At 51.7% G+C, this 20024-nt stretch overlaps 1 protein-coding gene across 2 annotated transcripts in view; it reads right to left on the minus strand.

Annotated features, from left to right (window-relative positions):
- Positions 1-20024, minus strand: part of LOC119384145 (adenylate cyclase type 3) — a 778406-nt gene that overhangs the window by 179495 nt on the left and 578887 nt on the right. For both annotated transcript variants that reach the window (XM_037652438.2, XM_037652439.2), the window contains exons 14-15: positions 12108-12206; positions 11445-11568 (exon numbers count right to left, since the gene is read on the minus strand). In XM_037652438.2, coding sequence (XP_037508366.1) covers positions 11445-11568; positions 12108-12206 — 223 coding nt within the window. The remainder of the gene's footprint in view (positions 1-11444; positions 11569-12107; positions 12207-20024) is intronic.

A 20024-nucleotide genomic window follows, 5' to 3' on the forward strand; every position in this document is an offset into this window, starting at 1 on the left:
CTGGAGAACTTCTGCAGCTGTTGCTTTGTTCCTACTGCATTAACGCCGTTGATGATTGGTCCATCTCTCATCTGTTGTACGTTGCGTGCCGCCATCTCAGCCGCTAATGCGGCATGCTCTGCTTCCTGCAGCGTGAGCGTGGACCTTGCTAGCAAATTACGACGAACGCAAGCAACCCGCAGACCACGGACAAGCCTGTCACGCAGCATTCTAACAAGCGCCTCGCCAAAATTGCACCTTTGGCCATCATCCGTATCGTGACAATTAAATCGGTCGTCGACTCGTCAGCTTGCTGATTTCTGGTGAAACACTGATCCGATAAGACTCCGCTATCTCGTTGCCTTTCGGCGCAAAGTATTCAGCCAATATTTCATCTGCTGCTTCGTGCGTCAGATTCTGAATCTTGTCAGGCGCGCAGCGGCCTACCAGAAGGTCTACTGTCTTGGTACTAACGGCGCTAACCAGTAGGGCCCGACGCTTCTGCGGATCGTCAATATCGTGGGCTTCAAAGAAAGCTTCTAATCGCACCTGATATGCCTCTCACTTGTGGTCCCCTTCGTCAAAATTAGGTGGCCCGGCATGTGCCGCCATGCCGGCCGTGGGTGTTAATCACCTCGTGGCCACTGAAGTAACAGACCCGAGACAGGAATCAACACAGGTTTACTGCGTTAGGCGTTTCAGTAGGCAACTGCGGTGTGACGTCATGTCACTTAGACATTCACGCATGCGCTCGTGGCGTTTGCTGACATGACATCAGAGGCGCATCAATTATCATATTGTCACGGGTGAAGAAGAAAGGAGAAAATGACGACGACGAAGTGCTGAGCGGAATGCGCTTGGACGGCGGCAGCGTTGTACGCCTTTGCTATCAAGTACACCCTATGTATATAGTTTCTTCACCGTAACATCTTTGGTGGAGGTGCGGAGTACGACTCGCTAAACAGCACGAGGAACTGAATCTTCGCAGCGGACGGCGCTTGGCTGCTACCACGATGACATACCAAGCGACCCAGTGTGAAGAAGGTCTGTCATGCTCACAGTCGATCGTTCTGGTATACCCCAGTGATCCTGGCACATTCAACGGCACAAGTGGCGTGAACGTTGACTGGCTCGCTCTGTATGAGCGCGTCAGCAGCAGCCACCACTGGGACCCAATGATGATGCTGGCAAACATCGTCTTCTACTAGCGTGGCAATGTAAAACTGTGGTAGGAGACACATGACGAACAGTTGACAAGTTGGGCTGTATGCAAGCAGAAATTCCGCGATTTGGGAAACCTCTCGGACGAGAAATGGCCGCAAAGAAGGAGCTCGCAACACGTGCCCAGATATCCACTGAGCCGTATATCGCGTGCACCCAGGACGTGTTGGCTTGTGCGGCCAGACAGCCAAGGACACGCCTAAAGAGGACAAAGTGGGACACATACTAAAAGGAATTGCCGATGACGCCTTCAATCCCTTGCTGCGCAAGAAATGCTCGACTGTGGAGTCGGTGATAGCAGAATGTCATCGCTTCGAACAGGCGAGAAATATTAAGAGGCAGCATATTAAGAAGCAGCATTTTCGGCTTCCTAAACGGGAAGACAGCGAAGCAGAACTCACTGGTGCTGCCTACTTTAGCAGATTGGACGTGAACATCGGGTTCCATCAAATTCTCTTAGACGAGCGAACATCAAACGTATGCACTTTTGCAACGCCATTCGGCAAATACCGATATCTTCGGCTGCCTTTCGGCATTTTATCTGCACTGCAAGCTTTTCAACAGACACGGAGGCAGATTTTTGGCGGCTTGCCAGGCGTTCACATTTACATCTTCAGAAAAAACTGCGCAGCAGGACGCGACACCAAGAAAGCGATGACGAAAACGAGCGCAGACTAACAACTAGTTCATTCAAAACTGTGCCAACCTTAAAAAACTGCAGCAAATATGATGTGCCACAAAGAACAAAAGAACACGTGAAACCGCGTAGCCAACAAACAACACCGGTCAAAGATTTCAAATTGACAATCACTTCCGCTTAGTTAACGATAGCACGTGGACCGCAGATAATCGAACTCTTTGTCGGACAAACTGATAGAGGGAGTGCTGACACATCTTGGGCCGGGGTACTGGAAAGTGAAAATGTGCGATCACTTCTCAGTACGCCGGGCTTTCATTTGCCCGCGCATTGCGGAGAGTGTGGGTGTAAACCATCCTTTAATGATGCGAAAGTAGTGCCCAGGGATGGTAGATACTTGCGGCGCACAATAATAGAGGCCTTTCACATCAGAAGAAAGGGTGAAGGATGTGTCAGCGCTCCCTCTATGACTTTGTCCGACAAGGAGTTCGGTTACCTGCGGTCCACGTGCTATTGTTAACTCAGCGGAAGTGATTGTCAATTTGAAATCTTTGACTGGTGTTGTTTCTTGGCTACGCGGTTTCACGTGTTCTTTCGTTGTTTGTGACACCTGATCTTTGTTGCGGCTTTTTAAGGTTGACACGGTTTTCAATAAACTAGTTGTGAGTCTGCGCTCGTTTTCGTCAGTTCTTTCTTGGTGTCTCGTCCTGCTGCGCAGTTTTTTCCTTAAAATGTTCCCGTACCAACTTGCCCAACTTTCAACCCTTGTGTTCACATTTACATCGATGACATCCTAGTGCAGGGCAGAACGAAAAAAGAGCATCATGACAGAACGACAGCAGTTTTAAAGACGGCAGAAAAAGCTGACTCGACGCTCGACAGACAAAAATGCGAATTTGGGTTGACAGAAATACAGTTCTTAGGTGACATGATCAGTCGGAAAGGTTTACCGCCGAGCCGGAAGCTTATTCAACTCATAGTGGAATAGCGCAAAAAACACAGGGACACGGGCAAGAGAGACGATACAGGCGCTATCTTTCAACTGTAACTACAGTTGGAAAGTTAGCGCCTGTTTCGTCTCTTTTGCCTGTGTCCCTGTGTTTTTTGCGCTATTCCGCTATGAATTTGTACAGCGGTGAGCACTGTTAGGGTGAACACGCGAGCGCGTGGCCGACGGCACCATCAGCGCCGCGTAACAGCAATCGTTGGAAACATTGCACATGCGCAGCATGTGCTTTGCGATACACTCTTTCCACCACGCGCACTGCGTCATAGATATTCTTGTTGGGGATACGCTTGCGTGCGCACAGTGGAAAGAGTATTTCGTAGAACGCATGATGCGCATGCGCAATGTTTCCACCGATGACCGTTACGCGGCGCCGACAGAGCCGTCGGCCATGCGCTCGCGTGTTCACCCTAAGAGTGCTCACCGCTGTACCAACCAGCTCGGCTATCCGTACTACTGCTTATTCAACGTTTGATAAATGTGCAGCCGCCGGAATTGAAGACTGATTTTCAGCGCATGCTTGGGGTACTAAACTACTAAGGCAAGTTCGTGCCCCACCTGTCTGAAAGAACCACGCCATTGCGCGATCTTATCTAGTCTAACCACAATTTTGAGTGGACTGAAAGCCCCGCCAGAGAATGGAAAGCAGTAGCTCGCCTCTTATGTTCAACGCCAGTGCTAGCCATCTTTGATCCCAGAAAGGCAATTAAGATGACATACCATGCTTCGAAAGGTGGCGTAGGTGCAGCGCTTCTGCAATATCTGGCGGACAACAGATGGCGACCAGTTGCCGACGCTTTCCGTGTGCTGACGGACGCCCGACAACGGTATGTACATATTGAGAAGGAGGCAATAGGCATTGTTTTTGGGGTGAAAAAAATCAATCAATTTGCGTACGGCCAGAAATTCATCATTGAAGCTGATCACGAATAATTAATTCGATTGCATCCAACGAGATTTCTGACATGCCACAACGCTTGCAGAGATTTTGTCAGCTGACAAAATCTCTACAGATTCGTCAGCCTCCAGTTTTGAGCCAGCCTGCTGCGGCACTACAGATTCGGCACATTGAGCCTGCATGACAGCTTGTCATGAACAGTCTACAGTAGTCCAGACTAAAATTTCAAGTGCACCAACTGCCACAGCGCATGCTTGCGCATCGAATCCAGCTCCGAGAAGGTCGACAAGCTCACTTAGGCAACCTCAGCGCTTGCGTACGATGGAAACTTTCAACAGATAGCGTAAAGTTCTTGTGTCGAACTTTCGTACCGCAGAAGGATGCATCTGGCACGTGCTTTTCCTCTAGAGTCGATACGGCATCGCACATTTTTATGCCGGGGTCCACCAAGACTTCTGTGACGTATTTCCTTCACGGAAATGACGTGAAAAAATTTAGACGATCAGATGGCAAAGAAAAAAAAGGTTTCAACAACGGGCATCGAATCCACGACCGCTCGGTCTGGAACAACAGATGCCGGGCACGCTATCCACTGCGCCACGGTCACAGACTCTAGAAGCTTTACAAACGCGCCTTTTATATCTACCACACTCCCGGTCGGCGTGGTGGTGTTGCCCTGTAGGAGCTGTAAGGTAAAGTAATTCGTCATTACTGTGGCCTCCGCGATTAGCACCTGCAACACGTCTGTCCCATTCGGCGCGTTTTCAATAGAAGTTTTCAATTTTGTCACTGCCTTAACACACCGCGGGGTGGCGACCTAAGCCCAAGCGTCGTAAAAGCGTCGGCCTCGCTCATAGCATCACGCCAATCCAAACCAAAAAAAGCTCTGGGACGCGCGCCTGCCTCACCTGGCTTTAACACCGCGTTCCCCACTCACGCGCTCGCCCCGAGAAAAATCGCGGCCGTCCTACCGGGGCGGCACGACGCGCTTTGCGTTTCCCTCTAGTCCGACCGTGGTGTTCAATCACATTTTAACATGCCGCGAGATGGCGGCCAAGTTCTGCGTCCAATATGCGGCGCTCTTCTGGCTGTCACACATCGTTCTCTGATTACGCTTTCACCGTTAACTACTACAGCTACCAAAAGTGTTTGTTTAATCATTTAACATGGAGAGAGAGAGAGAGAGAGAAAACTTTTATTTTCGAAACCGAAGTCCGGGTCTGAGCTCTAGGGTGAAGCTGTACTGACCTCCCCTAAGATGGTTAGTATGTGGTTAAGGAGAGTTGCCCACGATGAGGTGGTTTCGCCCAGATTCGCAACCCAGGCCTCCCATGTAAGTACGCGTATGTTAGAGCAGAGTGAATGGCGTTGTGGTGTGTTGGCTCTGGGGCAGTGCCAGTATGTGTGGGATAGAGTCGGTATGGAACCGCACACTTGGCAATGGGGTGTATTCGGGGCTTGTATTTTATGCAGTGTCAAGTCATTCGGTAGAGAGTATGTTTGTGCTTGCCTCAAGAGCGCGGTTTCTTTTCTCGAAAAAGCCTCGGGCGGTCTAGGAAGCTCTCTTCGGGCTATTCGGAGGGATTTCAGGCGGGCCCTTCGTTCCTTATGGCGTTCTGCGCGGTCCACTGTCGGCAGATAAATGTCAGGCCAACTCTGGGAGGTATGGGAACACCAAGGTGTTGAGGCCTCAGCGTGGGTCCGGGATTTGCCCAAGAAAGAAGAGTGACCTGGCGTCCATTCCAGGTGGACCAATATACCGGGATTGTGATGTTCATAAATAGTGAGTTCAGCCAGTACGTTTGGAGGGAGTTGGTTCTGGAGGAAGGCCTGTAGGGCTGCCTGTGAGTCTGTCCTGACCGTAATTTTAGTCGTCGGGATGGGATGGTGCCATTAGCTGCCAGACATCAATACTCATTGTGCAAACTCTCTTATATCAATGTACATAAACATTCAGTTACTTCTTTAAGGGCACGCTTTAATTTCGTGTTATTCTGATTCCTATGAGGGAGGGATCAACCATCTTTTTTCTTTTTATTTTTTAACAGCGAAGCTGTTATAGCCGGCCGTAAAATGTCCATGGTCGCCAGAAAACTACTATTATCATAAATGCCACCGAAAGTGGGCAAATCCCACCACGCACCACTGGTCCACTAAAAATAAAGAAGGTAACAGTTAGCCCTAGAAATGGCTGCGAAGCGACGGCGGTGAGCAGAAGACTCCGAATATACAGCGAAAGAAACAAAGATAGAAAAAAAGTGAGAAAGTCTATGGGGGAAATTTTTTTTTCGCGAGGCAAGATTTCAAGCCGCGTACACGCCATCCCAAGGCGAGCGGCTAGCAGAGCATAGCATTATCTTGTGCAGTACAAGGGGGTGGGAAAGGGATGTAAGTGAGAGGACGGATGTGAGGAAGAGAATGAGGGAAAGGAGGAGAGGGAAGAGTAAGGCATACTGTCGCAACGCGGAACGAACAGGACACAGGACCACGGTGCGACAAGAACAACAAGGTCTGTATTCACAGATCAAAAGAGCAGACGCTTCAACGTGGTCTTCCTCAGAGAGAGACCGTGGTTGCTGCTCGTGCTCCTCACTTCGTTGTCCTCTGTCAGTCTGCCAGCTTTTAGTCGTGACATCAGCCTTCCTTCCAAGAAAGCATCGTCCCGATGCTTCATAAGCACAGGGTTTTGTACTCACTGGCAGCGTATGATTTTCATTCGGACAAATAGGGCTTCATCCGAACCATGTGTACGACTTCCGATGCATGCCTTTTACGCCTTGAGCCATGAGCACTATCGGGAACAACCTCATAGTTGACGTCAGTGAGACGTCGGAGAACTTTATACGGCCCGAAGTACCGTCTTAACAGCTTTTCTGATAGGCCACGACGTCGAATTGGAGTCCAGACCCAAACTTTCTCTCCCGGCGTGTATGAGACTGGTCGGTGACGCAGGTTATATCGCCTTGAATCGTAGTCCTGCTGGCGACGAATACGTATGTGCGCAAGTTGTCGGGCTTCTGCAGCAAGCTGGGTGATGTAATCAGCATCCGTTTCGGCTCCTTCGCACTCATGTGGCAGCATAGCATCTAGCATAGTTGTCACTTCACGACCGTGGAGAAGGCGGAACGGTGTCATTCGTGTTGTTTCTTGGTGAGCCGTGTTATATGCGAACGTGACATACGGCAAGATCTCGTCCCAGTTTTTATGCTCCACATCGACGTACATGCAAAGCATATCCGCAAGTGTCTTGTTGAGGCGCTCCGTCAGATCATTCGTTTGCGGATGATACGCCGTTGTTCGCCGGTCGGATGTGCCACTAAGTCTTAAAACTGTCTCTAATAGCTCGGTTGTGAATGCAGTTCCCCTGTCAGTTATTACCACTGATGGAGCGCCATGCCTCAGAACCACATTCGCTACAAAAAATCGACCTGCTTCACTTGCAGTGCCCCTCCCCAGAGCCTTGGTTTCGGCGTAGCGAGTAAGGTAGTCTGTGGCTACTATAATCCATCTACGACCAGCCGACGAGGTTGGAAATGGGCCTAGGAGATCCATTCCGACTTGAGCGAATGGAGTACCAGGGACGTCAATAGGATGGAGCAGGCCTGCTGGTTTGACGGGCGGCATTTTCCTGCGTTGGCAATCAAAGCATGTGCGAACGTACTGTTCAACGGTCGCCGTCAGTCTTGGCCAGTAATACTTCTGCCTCACTCTGCACAGCGTTCGCGTGTAACCCAAGTGGCCGGATGTTGGTTCATCATGGCATGCCTGTAATACTTCGCTCCTTAGAGATGTTGGAACGACGAGTAAGTAGTCGTTTCCGTTCGGCGTAAAGTTCACTTTATACAGGACGTCGTTGCGCAAGCAAAATGATAATAGTCCTCTCGCAAACAGTTTCGGCACAGCTGAAGTGCGACCCTCCAAAAAACGAATTATGGGATGCAGTTCCGGATCGTCTCGCTGCAGCTGTGCTACTGTAGTCGTGTTTTTAACTCCGACAAAGGCTGCGTCGTCATCTTCTGCATTCGCAGGTTCGTATGGAGCACGAGAAAGGCAATCGGCATCTGAATGTCGCTTCCCCGATCTGTAGACAATAGCCATGTCGAATTCTTGAAGCTTAATGCTCCAGCGCGCTAATCGTCCTGATGGGTCTTTTAAATTCGTCAGCCAACAAAGAGAGTGATGGTCACTGACAACATTAAAAGGACGGCCGTACAAATATGGGCGGAACTTCATAACCGCCCACACCACCGCAAGACACTCTTTTTCTGTGGTGGAATAATTCTCTTCCGTGCGGGAAAGGGTTCTGCTCGCGTAAGCGATTACTCGTTGAGCGCCATCTTGCTGCTGCACGAGTACAGCTCCTAAGCCGACGTTGCTGGCGTCGGTGTGAACTATTGTCGGGGCGTCTTCGTCAAAGTGTCCGAGGACCGGTGGCTTTTGAAGGCGTTGCCGCAGCTCGTTGAACGCTTTTTGCTGCTCGTCATGCCATACGAATGCGACGTCTTCTCTGGTGAGGCGTGTCAGTGGCGAGGCAATGCGTGAGAAGTTCTCAATGAAGCGTCGATAGTAGGCGCACAGTCCTAAAAATTGTCTGACTGCCTTTTTGTCAGTTGGTGCTGGAAAATTTGCAACGGCAGCTATTTTTTCGGGGTCAGGCCGCACACCTTCACTGCTGACAAGATGCCCCAGGAACAGAAGCTCTTCGAAGCCAAAGTGGCATTTTTCCGGCTTAAGCGTTAGTCCAGCAGAACGTATAGCTTGAAATACTGCGTGCAGTGGCTTCATGTGTTCTTCAAATATCGCAGAGAATACGATGACGTCGTCCAAATACACTAAGCACGTCTGCTACTTGAGGCCTGATAGCACGGTATCCATTAGACGCTTAAATGTTGCCGGTGCTGAGCACAAGCCGAATGGAAGTACTTTGAATTCATAAAGACCATCAGGTGTCACGAATGCTGTTTTTTCCCGGTCCTTTCGTCGACTTCTATCTGCCAATATCCGCTACGTAAATCCATCGACGAAAAATAACGTGCATGCCGTAGTCGGTCGAGTGAATCGTCAATACGTGGTAGCGGGTAAACGTCTTTTTTTGTGACCTGATTGAGCTTACGGTAATCCACGCAGAATCGTAAGGTGCCGTCTTTTTTCTTCACTAATACTATCGGCGATGCCCAAGGGCTCTTCGACGGTTGAATAACATCATCTTGAAGCATATGTCGCATCTGACTTTCAATGGCTTCTCGTTCCCGCGGAGCTACCCGGGACGGGTTTTGCCGTATGGGTCTGGTCGTATCATCCATCGTATCGTCCGTCGTATCGTAAGGTGCCGTCTTTTTTCTTCACTAATACTATCGGCGATGGCCAAGGGCTCTTCGACGGTTGAATAACATCATCTTGAAGCATCTGTCGCACCTGACTTTCAATGGCTTCTCGCTCCCGCGGAGCTACCCGGTACGGGTTTTGCCGTATGGGTCTGGTCGTATCATCCATCGTATCGTCCGTCGTATCGTAAGGTGCCGTCTTTTTTCTTCACTAATACTATCGGCGATGGCCAAGGGCTCTTCGACGGTTGAATAACATCATCTTGAAGCATCTGTCGCACCTGACTTTCAATGGCTTCTCGTTCCCGCGGAGCTACCCGGTACGGGTTTTGCCGTATGGGTCTGGTCGTATCATCCATCGTATCGTCCGTTGTATTGTGTCGTACTGAAGACGTTGGGGGTGTTGTAGCATCTCGACGGGCGGCAACCTTCTCCCCAAAGGTCGCTGCTGTTAGTTTCCCGGCGATCTGCCCCGGACCGCGTCGGCGTAACTGCGGTGGTGCGGTGAGTTTGGTGCAAGAGACGGAGAGCGGGACCGACGATACGGCGTATCGAGTGGCTGTGCTTGCGGGCATGCATTGCTGTCACGTCAGTTATCCAAAGGAGTACAAGGGAAGGTCGGCGCGAAGGTGTCATATCTATGGTCACGATACAGGCAAATGCGGTAAACATGGCCGGCTTCTCCGCAATGGAAGCAAAGTGGACGCCGGTCGACGGTGCGCCACAAGTCCGTCTTACGACCGAATGGTCGACTGGTGGGCATCCTTGGCAACCAAGTTGCAGATGTCGGCGAAGGGTAGAGCGGCGATGCTTCCGTAGGCACATTAGACTGTGGAGTCGGCGGCGGCGGATTGTACGCTGGCGTCAATGACTCGTTGTAAGGCCCAGTGGTGACGCTGTAGTAAGGTAGTGGTGACGAGTAGTGTGTCACTGGAGTAGGACGACGGACGGTAGATGCGTAGTTTACAGAGCGCTGGTGTGGTGGAGATTCGGGCAACGACAATGCCTGACGGATTTATTGCCGCACAACTTCTGCGACAGAAGCCGTCGCGGGTTCTTGCGGAGTCACAAGGAGGTTGCGGATCTCCTCACGAATGACCTCGCGAATGAGCTCACGCAGAGAACACTCGCTGCCGGCAGTCAAAGCAGAGACGTTTATCGATGCGCTGTTTGGTCGGTCGTGGTAGCGGCACCTTTGCTGGAGTGCTCGCTCGATGGTTGTAGCCTCCTTGATGAATTCCGCTACGGTTGTTGGCGGGTTGCGAAGGATACCGGCAAAAAGCTGTTCTTTGACGCCTCTCATCAAATAGCGGAGTTTCTTAGCTTCCGGCATCTCGGGGTCAGCTCGGCGAAGCAGACGGGTCATATCCTCCGCAAACATGGCGATACTCTCAATCGGCTTTTGTATGCGCGACTCGATGAGTTGCTGAGCGGAATCGCGACGGTCGCTGTTTGCAAAGGTTCCGAGAAGTTGCTGCCGAAATGCATCCCAGGAAGACAATGTGGCTTCGCGGTTCTCGTACCACGTACGCGCGCTGTCTGCCAGGGCAAAGTAGACGCGTGACAGCTTCTCCTCGACGTTCCAATGATTCGCTTTGGCGACTCGCTCATACTGCTCGAGCCAATCCTCGACGTCCTCATAAGATTCACCGTGGAAGGTCTCGGGAATCCGAGGCTGCTCAACAGTCACCTGTGAAGCGCCGGCGCTTGCCATTTCTCCAGACGGAGTCCTTGGCTGGGGAAGTTCCAGGGGGATTGCCTGGGGACTTAGGTCACGCAGTCGGCGACTGTAGCGGTGGACAGGGGTGTCCACTGCAGGAACGGTATGCGGGATTGGACTGACAGTGCCGTTCCGGGGAGGAGCGTTGAGCATCAGGCGTTGAAGTCCAGCACCTCCACCAATACGATAGAAAGAAACAGAAGAAGGAAAGACTGAAAGAAAAAGATGGAGAGAAAGGAAGAGAATCAAGGAAAGATATAATGAGCGAGAGAAAAAGATAGAAGGAGGAAGTGAGGAATAGAGAGAGAGAGAAGTGGAAGATACATGAAGAAAGATAGAAGGAAATGGACAGAGAGAGAAAGAAGTAGGCAGATGAGGGTGAGGAGAAAGCCGCCAGCTCCGCTGCTACCTCGGTCTTTGCACCACTGGTGCGGAGTTGCACTACATTTTTATGCTATTGGGAGAAGGTATGGAGACGGAAAGTTCACGTGGATTCTTCCAGCGCTTTTTTCTGCCAATGAGGCTCGTCATGACTCGGCCCTTAAAAAGGTTCAAAATTCCAAAAAGCGTGATTGTTTTCATATTGTACAGGTAGATGAATGTAAAGCAAGGATTCCTATTTCTTGGAGATCTTGGTGTGTTGTTAGGCGAGTACTCACCCATCTTAAGGACGAAGTTGTTGAAGCTCTCCCGGTTGATGTTGTTGAGCGTGTCTTTGAGAGCGAGCGCAAAGTCTGTCAGCTGCGCCAAGTGGCCCCACCTCTCCTGTATGCTGGCACCATCCTGTATGTACAGATGCGGGGGGGGGGGGGCAAATGGTGTACAGTGCTGTAAGTGCAGTGGGCTCTTCTTTTTGTATCACGTGCTCTCAGCTCGTATTCTTAATACGGCACCAAATATGAATTAAGATACTTACGAATATAAAATTTTGATGAGGGCTGACAGCACGCTGAACACTACTGCTACGACTGAGCAGCAAGCGTGGTCTTGTTCTTCAGATTTTAGTACGAATACTGTTCTACATTTACACCATGTTCGTTCTCGATCAGAAGTGCTCCTGAAGATTCGTACTGCGTATCCTTCGCATACGCATTATTACGTAATCAGTCATTTGCAATTTCAACCGCATTTTTATCCCAAGGAAAATTTATATGGGAGTTGTTTATTTTATATTTTGATCTTGGGTTCTTCTTCCACTTAATATTTCGAATATATAGGATTAGAAAAACATTGATTTACAGTTGATATTGGGATGAATTGGGCTAAAACACACGGTTGGAAAAGTCGGCAACATGTCTTCATGACTTTGGAGCTATTATCACCTTGGGTTCGTCCTCTTTGCTCAGTCCACTGGCAGCCATGTAACTCGAGCCGATGGTCTTTATTTTGAGGATGTCCTGGAATCGATTCTGCTCCAGGAGCTGAAACCGAGAAGACGAGCTCTTGTTCATGCTCTCATAGACTGACGTTTATTTGGTCTGGCTAATACTACTGTTGAACCTCTTGCACCCTCTATGGAGCGGTGGAAGAAACTAACGTATTCGAGAAACTCCCGCGAAGAAATAAATGAATATATGAAACAAAAGAAATTTTTGTGGCAGGGCTAGATTTGAACTCCGGCACCCACGCTCTCAAAGCGAGTGTGTTAACCCCTGGGTCAAACACTCATTTTTTTTAGTGCAAGAGAATACTACCATCAAAAACCCGCATTTCCCCGAAGGGGAGTATGAGGAAGTGCGAAGCACGGGGTGATGCTATGAGGGGGCGCGCGCGACTAAACTGCAGAGCCGAGCGAAGGAGACGGCAGCGAGAGAGCACGCGCCAGCCGACCCACTGAGGTCTGGCCGTTTTTAAGTGCAAAGCACTTTTACTGATGATGATGATCTGTCTTCCGAACTCGTTCCAAAGAACCCGCAACGCGTTCAACTTGTTGGCGGCGTTGCGCACGCCCGAGATGGGGCTCAGGTTGTTGTCGAACCACAGTCGATCGCACACCGCGCAGCTATATCCGAAGCTGCGGTCCAGGAAGTCTCGCTTGAAGCGCGCGTCCGGCCGATCGAATTCGAGGGCCCGCGCTCGCTCACGCATCGCGCGTCCCCGCGCCAGATCGGCTTCGGGGTGCTCGGCTCGCTTCGCGCGCTTTCGTTCGGCGTCTCGCCGCCGGCCTTCATCACCACAGTACAGTGTAACCACAGGCAATGCGCGGGGCGCGCGCAGCCACGGAGCGGAGGGCGGGGAGCGCGCGCAGTCACATGGGGCGTGACGTCGCTGCGCCGTTGCTACAGACGCTCCTCTCCGCTCCTCGCGCCGTTGCTATGGGACGGCGGATTCAGGGTCGCTTATAAAGTGCATTCGCACTTAAAACATCATTCTTACAGGAAGGGGATATCTTTGAACGATACGAATGGCTTGTGTTTTGTTGTATCGGCAGGGGGAGGCAAGTACTTCAGAACGGTTTTATTAGCAGTGCGGTATGCCCGAAACGTAAAACAAACATTGGGACTAGTACAGGACAAGGATATACACATCAAGGTATACCTGCGCATGCGCAGTATTATGGTGACATCGCTATCACTTCATTCCGCCGCGATGCATTCCGCGTGCCGCAGTCCCGATATCAACACAACACTTCCTTTGCAGCGAAATAAAAAGCGGTCGTTGGCCACATTTCCCGGATGGTCACTCATAGTGCAATCAGCTTTTTATCCGTTGACACCTGGGCTTACGATCGTCGTTCAACCTGAGCAACACACGCAGCGGAGGAGAGGCGACCTCGGAGGCATGTGGCGTGTAAGTTTTCCCGTTATGGGGCATTTCTATGTGAAGCACTGAATGTCATAAATTATCGGCATGCACAAAACCCGCTTTGTTTCCAGTAACAGCCAAATAAATAGTTGATTACTTCACTGGCGTAACTCGTCAAGGTAGCTTTTTCACCGATGCGCCTCGCGTGGAACGAACCAGCGCACTGTCGTGAGAAGTAGCATAGCCGGGATTTTTTTTATTTTTTTTTTTGGGGGGGGGTGGTGTTCCACCATACTTTAATAATGTTCGTGCGTGTGTTTCTATGTGTGCGTGTATGTATAGGATCCGTGCAGACGTAACTCCGCTGCCCGAGCGAAGGCGTCCCTTGCGGCAAGAAGCGCAGATTTGGCGGGATGCTCTCACGCGCTCGCAATGGGGTGAAATCGAGAAACGATGCCGTTTACGATGACTATACTTTCGTGCTTTTCGCGCATGGCCAGTGACGAGAGGGACGGTCCGTCCGCGTTATCAACGCGATCAGTCAGCCGCAGGTGGCGGACGATAACAAGTATATAGCATAAAGCATCGCTCCGCGATTGCACCCCTGCTCGTTGCACGCTCCCGCTGTGACGGCGCGAGCTACTTTCGCGGGCAGTTCGTTTTCTGTCGATTGCGCTGTTCGTAGGAATGCCGAACTCCAGGAATATTTGCTGCGCTGGGGGGTGCAATAACACCTACAGGAATTCTCCGGGCACGCGTTTTTACCGGTTTCCATTTAGAGAAGTCGGCGCAGCGAATGCAGTGCCATGGCCGTTCGATGGAAAGCGTTTTTTCGTTCAGCGGCCGTGACAGTGCGATTGCTGTTATGGCCAGTTTCAAGCTGCCGCTGAGTTCGCTGCCGTGTTAGCCCAAGGGTGATAAGTTGTGGTTGTTTAGTGAGCGAGGCGGCCCGCGTTACACGTGCGCAGTTTCGCTCAACGGGCTCGTCACCTCCGTTGTCTTCCCCCAGCTCATGCATTTTATGTTGCCGCGTTCGCCTCAGGATACACAATGTCTGGCGAAAAGAAAGCACACGCGTTAACGCTACGTTCTCTGACAGCTGCTAACAATTGGACGACTTTTGGAAGCAAGTGGGAAAGAAAACGCCTCAAGCGAAGCACCAAAGCACGGCGCAGTGGTCCCCCGCTGCCTGCGTCGTCTACTCCCTTATCCCGCCAAATCTGCTGCCGTGGCCGCTTTGGCGCTGGAGGCCGCGCGCGACTGCGGCGCCTCCTAACGTATGCACTGTGCCCATACACCGATGAAACTGAAAAAAATCCAGGGATTAGGGGAAGTCGCACATCGCCCCCTGGCTACGCTGAAGAATGCGGAACGCCAGCAGAACACCACATCCGCTGGCGTTCTTCCGGTGAATGTATGTGGCGTTGTTCTGCTCTTTGCTGCATGCTTCATGAGCTGCCTTTTCCACTGTCCTCGAGCAACCGTATGAAAATCGCTGTCGTTTTAGTCTGTACAGCTCGTTCCATCATCCCGATAACTGTGGGAGGTACGGAGGGGTCATGCTACACAACTCAGGGTGACTGAGCAGAAGACAAGGGCAGAGAAGAGGCTTACACACAGGTCCTTCTCTGTCCTCAGCTTCTGCGTATTTACCTAGCGTCATGTCACACAAGCAAGCTCGGATTGCTACCTTAGTGCTACACACTTGAACTTCCAACCGCTAGCTGTGAACGTGAGCTGCTAAAAGGAACGTAAGCTGCTAAATTCCAATGTGGACCCTTTCCCATGTGTGTTCGTGTACTTTCTACGGAGTCAGAGGCGCTGGTTGTACCACGGTTTGAAAAATTGCATTTTTGCACTGTGCCTTCCAGCGCGTCATCAAGTCCAGGCCCCCGCACAATTGACCTTGCGGCCATTTTTATATTTGCGATTTCGATGTTCTGTTCGTGCAGCAAGTTCATTACAACATTCCGCAAATATTTTGCAATGACTACCTTGTTTATCAAAACAACGCAACAGCTTTAGTAGAAAGTTAGAAATGTCGAATCTATGGGAGGTGGCAATTCTTGAGCAAGTGCTTTGTCCAACCATGCCAAATCAAGTCGCTTGCCGCGCATTGTTTCACACTCTATATCTTTTACTGTAAATGGAAGTTTGTTTAAAAAAAGTCGCAGTTTCGCCGCAGGGGCAAAGCAATGAATGAGATAGCAGCAAATTAGAATTTCATACGAAGAAAGGCTAGCAGCTCACTCCTTGAACAAACACGGCCGCTGCCGCAAGCGAAGTGACCTTCGTGTGGCCTATGCTTTCAACGTAAACAATGAAATGAAAGCACAACACGTGGAAAACTGTGAGCTATCTGTTGAACCTGCAAAGGGATAAGTGCATGACGACAGGCGACCGCTTCCTGCAAGTCAAAGTACGGAGCTGAAGGCACGCAGCGCCACTCCGGCGCAAGACAGGCGTGACGACTGTCTGTGCGGTGTTTACCACATCGCGCCATCTCGCGGGGGATACTCTAAGCAAACAAGTCTCTACCACGTTGAAGCACCTTAGAGATGTGCGTACCGCCAACGGTAGACGGTGCATATAAAAAAAATGACAGCATATCCACGAGGTGAATGATGGTGAGGTGGGCGAAGCTCCGGAGGTTATGGGTGATACCGTTAATCCTACGAGAAGTTCGCCCGATAATATCATCATGCAAACACGTGAGGTACGGTGAAGATCTCGTTCCTGATGCCAGCAACCGCAGTAAGATTATTATTGAGGCAAAGTCGATCACACACGTCGCAACTGTGGCCAAACGAATGAGCGAGAAATTCCCGCTCGAACCGCGCGTCGGCTCCTTGAATGTGAGACCGCTGCCGCCGCTTGGTTGCCGCTTCCCTCGCACGAGCACTATCAAGGTCTGCCAGGCGCCGCGCTCGCTTCGCCGCCGCTTCTCGGGCTCGCCTTTCGGGGTCCGCTGCTCGGAGTGCACGTTGCGCGCACCGTCGCGGAATCCGCCAGGCGCCGCGCTCGCTTCGCCCACCAACGATCCGACACGTACGGCGACGATCCAGGAGACAGAGAGGCACTCGTTCCCCGCGCACCCAGGCACAGCCCGCGCAGCAGCCAATCGGAGAGTAGCGGCACTTCCACCACCATCTAGTGGCGATTCACACAAGCGCATTATTGCACACGCTTCTATTGGACCAACGCCATCTAGGAAATGAGACGAGAAATGGTGATGACGACACAGATTCTGTACAGCGCCATCTAGAATATCATCACTCAACTGCAGTTTGTATGTACTTCGATGAGACAGCGCCATCTAATATACTGTTCGGGATACTGTCGGTTAAGCCTGACGCCTGACGCGTGACAAGGTTAGACTAAGAGGAGCTTCGCCCCTAAAAGCTCACCGTTGGAATGCTGAATAATGCATGCGTTGTGACCGAGTGGTTAAACGACACGTTAAACACGTCGCGCCGTCAAGCGAGAGGCCGCAGATTGAAATGCCAGGTCGCGCGCTGCAGAAACATTGCATATGAACTTATAGTTCCTGGGTAATATATACATTAAAAATTACACCATCTCCCGCTAAAGGGGACCATGAGGCGATGCGAAGCAAGAGCACTTGCACGATCGCGTTCCGTTGGCGTTCGTTGGGCATGCTACCGACCTCGCGTCGTGGAACGCGAAGAGGGACGCTACACGCGTCGTATCTTCCATCTAGCCTGGCCGTTAATTCTCACAGGGCGAGCGGGGAACGCGGTCGACAGGCGGGCGAGACGGGCGAGACGGGCGAGACGGGGCCAGCGTAGGAGCGGAGAGAGAAGGGGAGGGGACGCGCATTCGCTCGAGCTCATCGCGGCGTTGCGCAGGAGAGAATTTCGGCATGTCTAGCCCGCGTTTCAGAGAAAGAGTGGAAAGGGGGAGGAGAGAGGGGTATGGGAGAGGGGGAGGGGAGAGGGAAAGTGGAGAGGGAAAGTGGAGAGGGAAAGTGTAGAGGTGAAGGGGAGAGGGGAAGGGGAGAGGGTGAGTGGAGAGGAGGTGTGCGGAGAGGGTATGCGCATGCGCAGTAAGGGTGGTCACGCCGCACACCACCACCACCGGATTGAGCTCGGCCTTAAAGGGGCCCTGCAACACTTTTCGAGCATGCTCAAAAAGCGCTGCCGGTCGGTAGTCGAGGCTCCCGAGAACACGCGAGCCAAATATTACAGCGATGCGCACGGCCTGGAATTTACAATAAATTCTCAAAGTCAGCTGAAAATCGCTCCCTCTTCTCTCGACAAATGATGTATTAGTCCGCAAAATATGACGCGATTGTCGGCAGTTCCACCATTGGCTGATGTTATAATCACGATAACACCCTCATTATTACTTTCGTTGTTAATTTTGAGTTCAATAAGTAGATAATATGTATGTTTATATTCTGTTATCGCGTTAAAAACACCGAACAAACATTAATATTAGCACTTCCGGTCTCACCGACAGCTCGTCTGCTCGTAGTTGCGTGGTTCCGTTTTCTTCGCCATGCGCAGTGCCGAAAACGTGATTTCTGTGCTTTTGACCATCGCCGGTTGCCGTTGAGAGTGGCAGCCGTTCGCGTGTTGCCTCGTCAGCTGAGAACTGCATCGTCGGCACGTTCTCACGACCGACCGAGGCACGGGCGCAGCGTGTCTCCGATAACAATGCTGGCGTCCGGTAATGGCGGCGCTTCGGGGTCGTCTGCCAGTGCCGTCTTACGAGGCGGTGTATCGGAGTATGGGCCGAAACCGATCTCAGCTGTCATTCGTTCCAAACGAGTGCGCAGGTTTGCTTCCATGGTTGGCAGAGCGATGAAAACACTACGGCGTTCGAGGTGCACACCCAACATTACCAAACCGACGCGCAGTTTTCAAGCACGCGCGATATCGGCTCCGCTCGACGAGAACGACGCAAGCCGACCGGAAGTGGCGGCACAGACCACGTGGTTGCGCCCAGACGTCAGAGAGAAAAAAATGAAAAAAAAAAAAACTCCCGCCGGCGCTCTTGGGCGGAGCCTCGCTCCTCTGCGCTGCCTCCCTCGACTCGCTGCCTAGCTTTCCGCGCGCCCGCGGCGTTGAGTTGAGGGAGAAAGCTGCGGAACGTGATCTCTATAATTTGGTAACACCACTTAGACTTGACGGATTCGAAAAATGTTTGCGGCATATGACTCGTGAAGAGTCATACGTCAATAATGAGACTATTCCAATACAACTAAGAAAGGTGTTGCAGGGCCCCTTTAAGATACTTCGCATCTAATAGGGTAGTTGTACGTCAAGAATGGGTCAGACGTTGCTTTGCGAAATGCTCTTTATCAGGCAGGTCTGGCTACTGGCGAGCGCGTGCGCAAGCGACAACCACAGCCGCCGATCGTCGTCGTCGTCTTCCGTAACAGCGGAGCGTCTGTCATTCACATTAAGCACAATTATTCCCTGCGAAATAAGGAGCCATCCTGGCGACCTAGGGACCAGTAAACACGGGAGGGTCGTAGCACTGCTTGAGTCTGAGCACGTGGACAATTTCCTTGCCAGGACAACGATGGTCAGAAGATGGTTCCATTGGCTCGATGAGGTAGTTCACCGGTGATGTTTTGTAGCGTTAGCTACACTCTCCTAGCCAGAGCAGGTTTCGCGGGGGTGATCATGAGCCTTGCTGCGCATGCGCGCGCGTCTCGCCGCTGCTGCTCTGCGCATTCGAGAGGGGTGACGTCGTAGCCATGGCGCGCGCAGCTATTAGATGCGAAGTATCTTAAGGCGGAGCTCAATCCGATGGTGGTGTGCAGCGTGACCACCCTTACTGCGCATGCGCATACCCACTCCACACACCTCCTCTCCACTCCCCTCACCATTCCCCCCTGTCATCTACCCTCTCCCATTTCCCATCTCCACTCACCCTCTCCCTTCCCATCTCCCCTTCCCCTCTCCCATTACCCTCTCCGCTTCCCGTCCCCCTTTCCACTCTTCCTCTGAAACGCGTGCTAGACATGCCGAAATTCTCTCCTGCGCAACGCCGCGATGAGCTCGAGCGCATGCGCGTCCCCTCCCCTTCTCTCTCCTCTCCTACGCTGCCCCCTCTCGCCCGCCTGTCGACCGCGTTCCCCACTCGCCCTGTGAGAATTAACGGTCAGGCTAGATGGAAGATACCACGCGCGTAGCCTCGCTCTTCGCGTTCCACGACGCGAGCTCGGTAGCATGCCCAACGAACGCCAACGGAACGCGATGGTGCAAGTGCTCCGGCTTCGCATCTACTCATGGTCCCCTTTAGCGGGAGATGGTGTATTCGCCTTCGCTGTGCAGTCGCCGTCTGACAGTGCGCTGGCGCAGCTTGATAGCGCCTCTGACTGGCGTTTGCAGGTGGGTAACGCCATGGAGAAGGAGAGCGCAGATGCTGCTCAACGGCGCAGAAGAGCCGAGAAGCTTATGTCATCGGATCCCGAAGTAGTTGCCTGGAAATTAGCGCTTCAGCGTAAGAAGAATGAACAG

The sequence above is a fragment of the Rhipicephalus sanguineus genome, chromosome 2, assembly GCF_013339695.2.
Source record: "Rhipicephalus sanguineus isolate Rsan-2018 chromosome 2, BIME_Rsan_1.4, whole genome shotgun sequence".
NCBI lineage: Eukaryota > Metazoa > Arthropoda > Arachnida > Ixodida > Ixodidae > Rhipicephalus > Rhipicephalus sanguineus.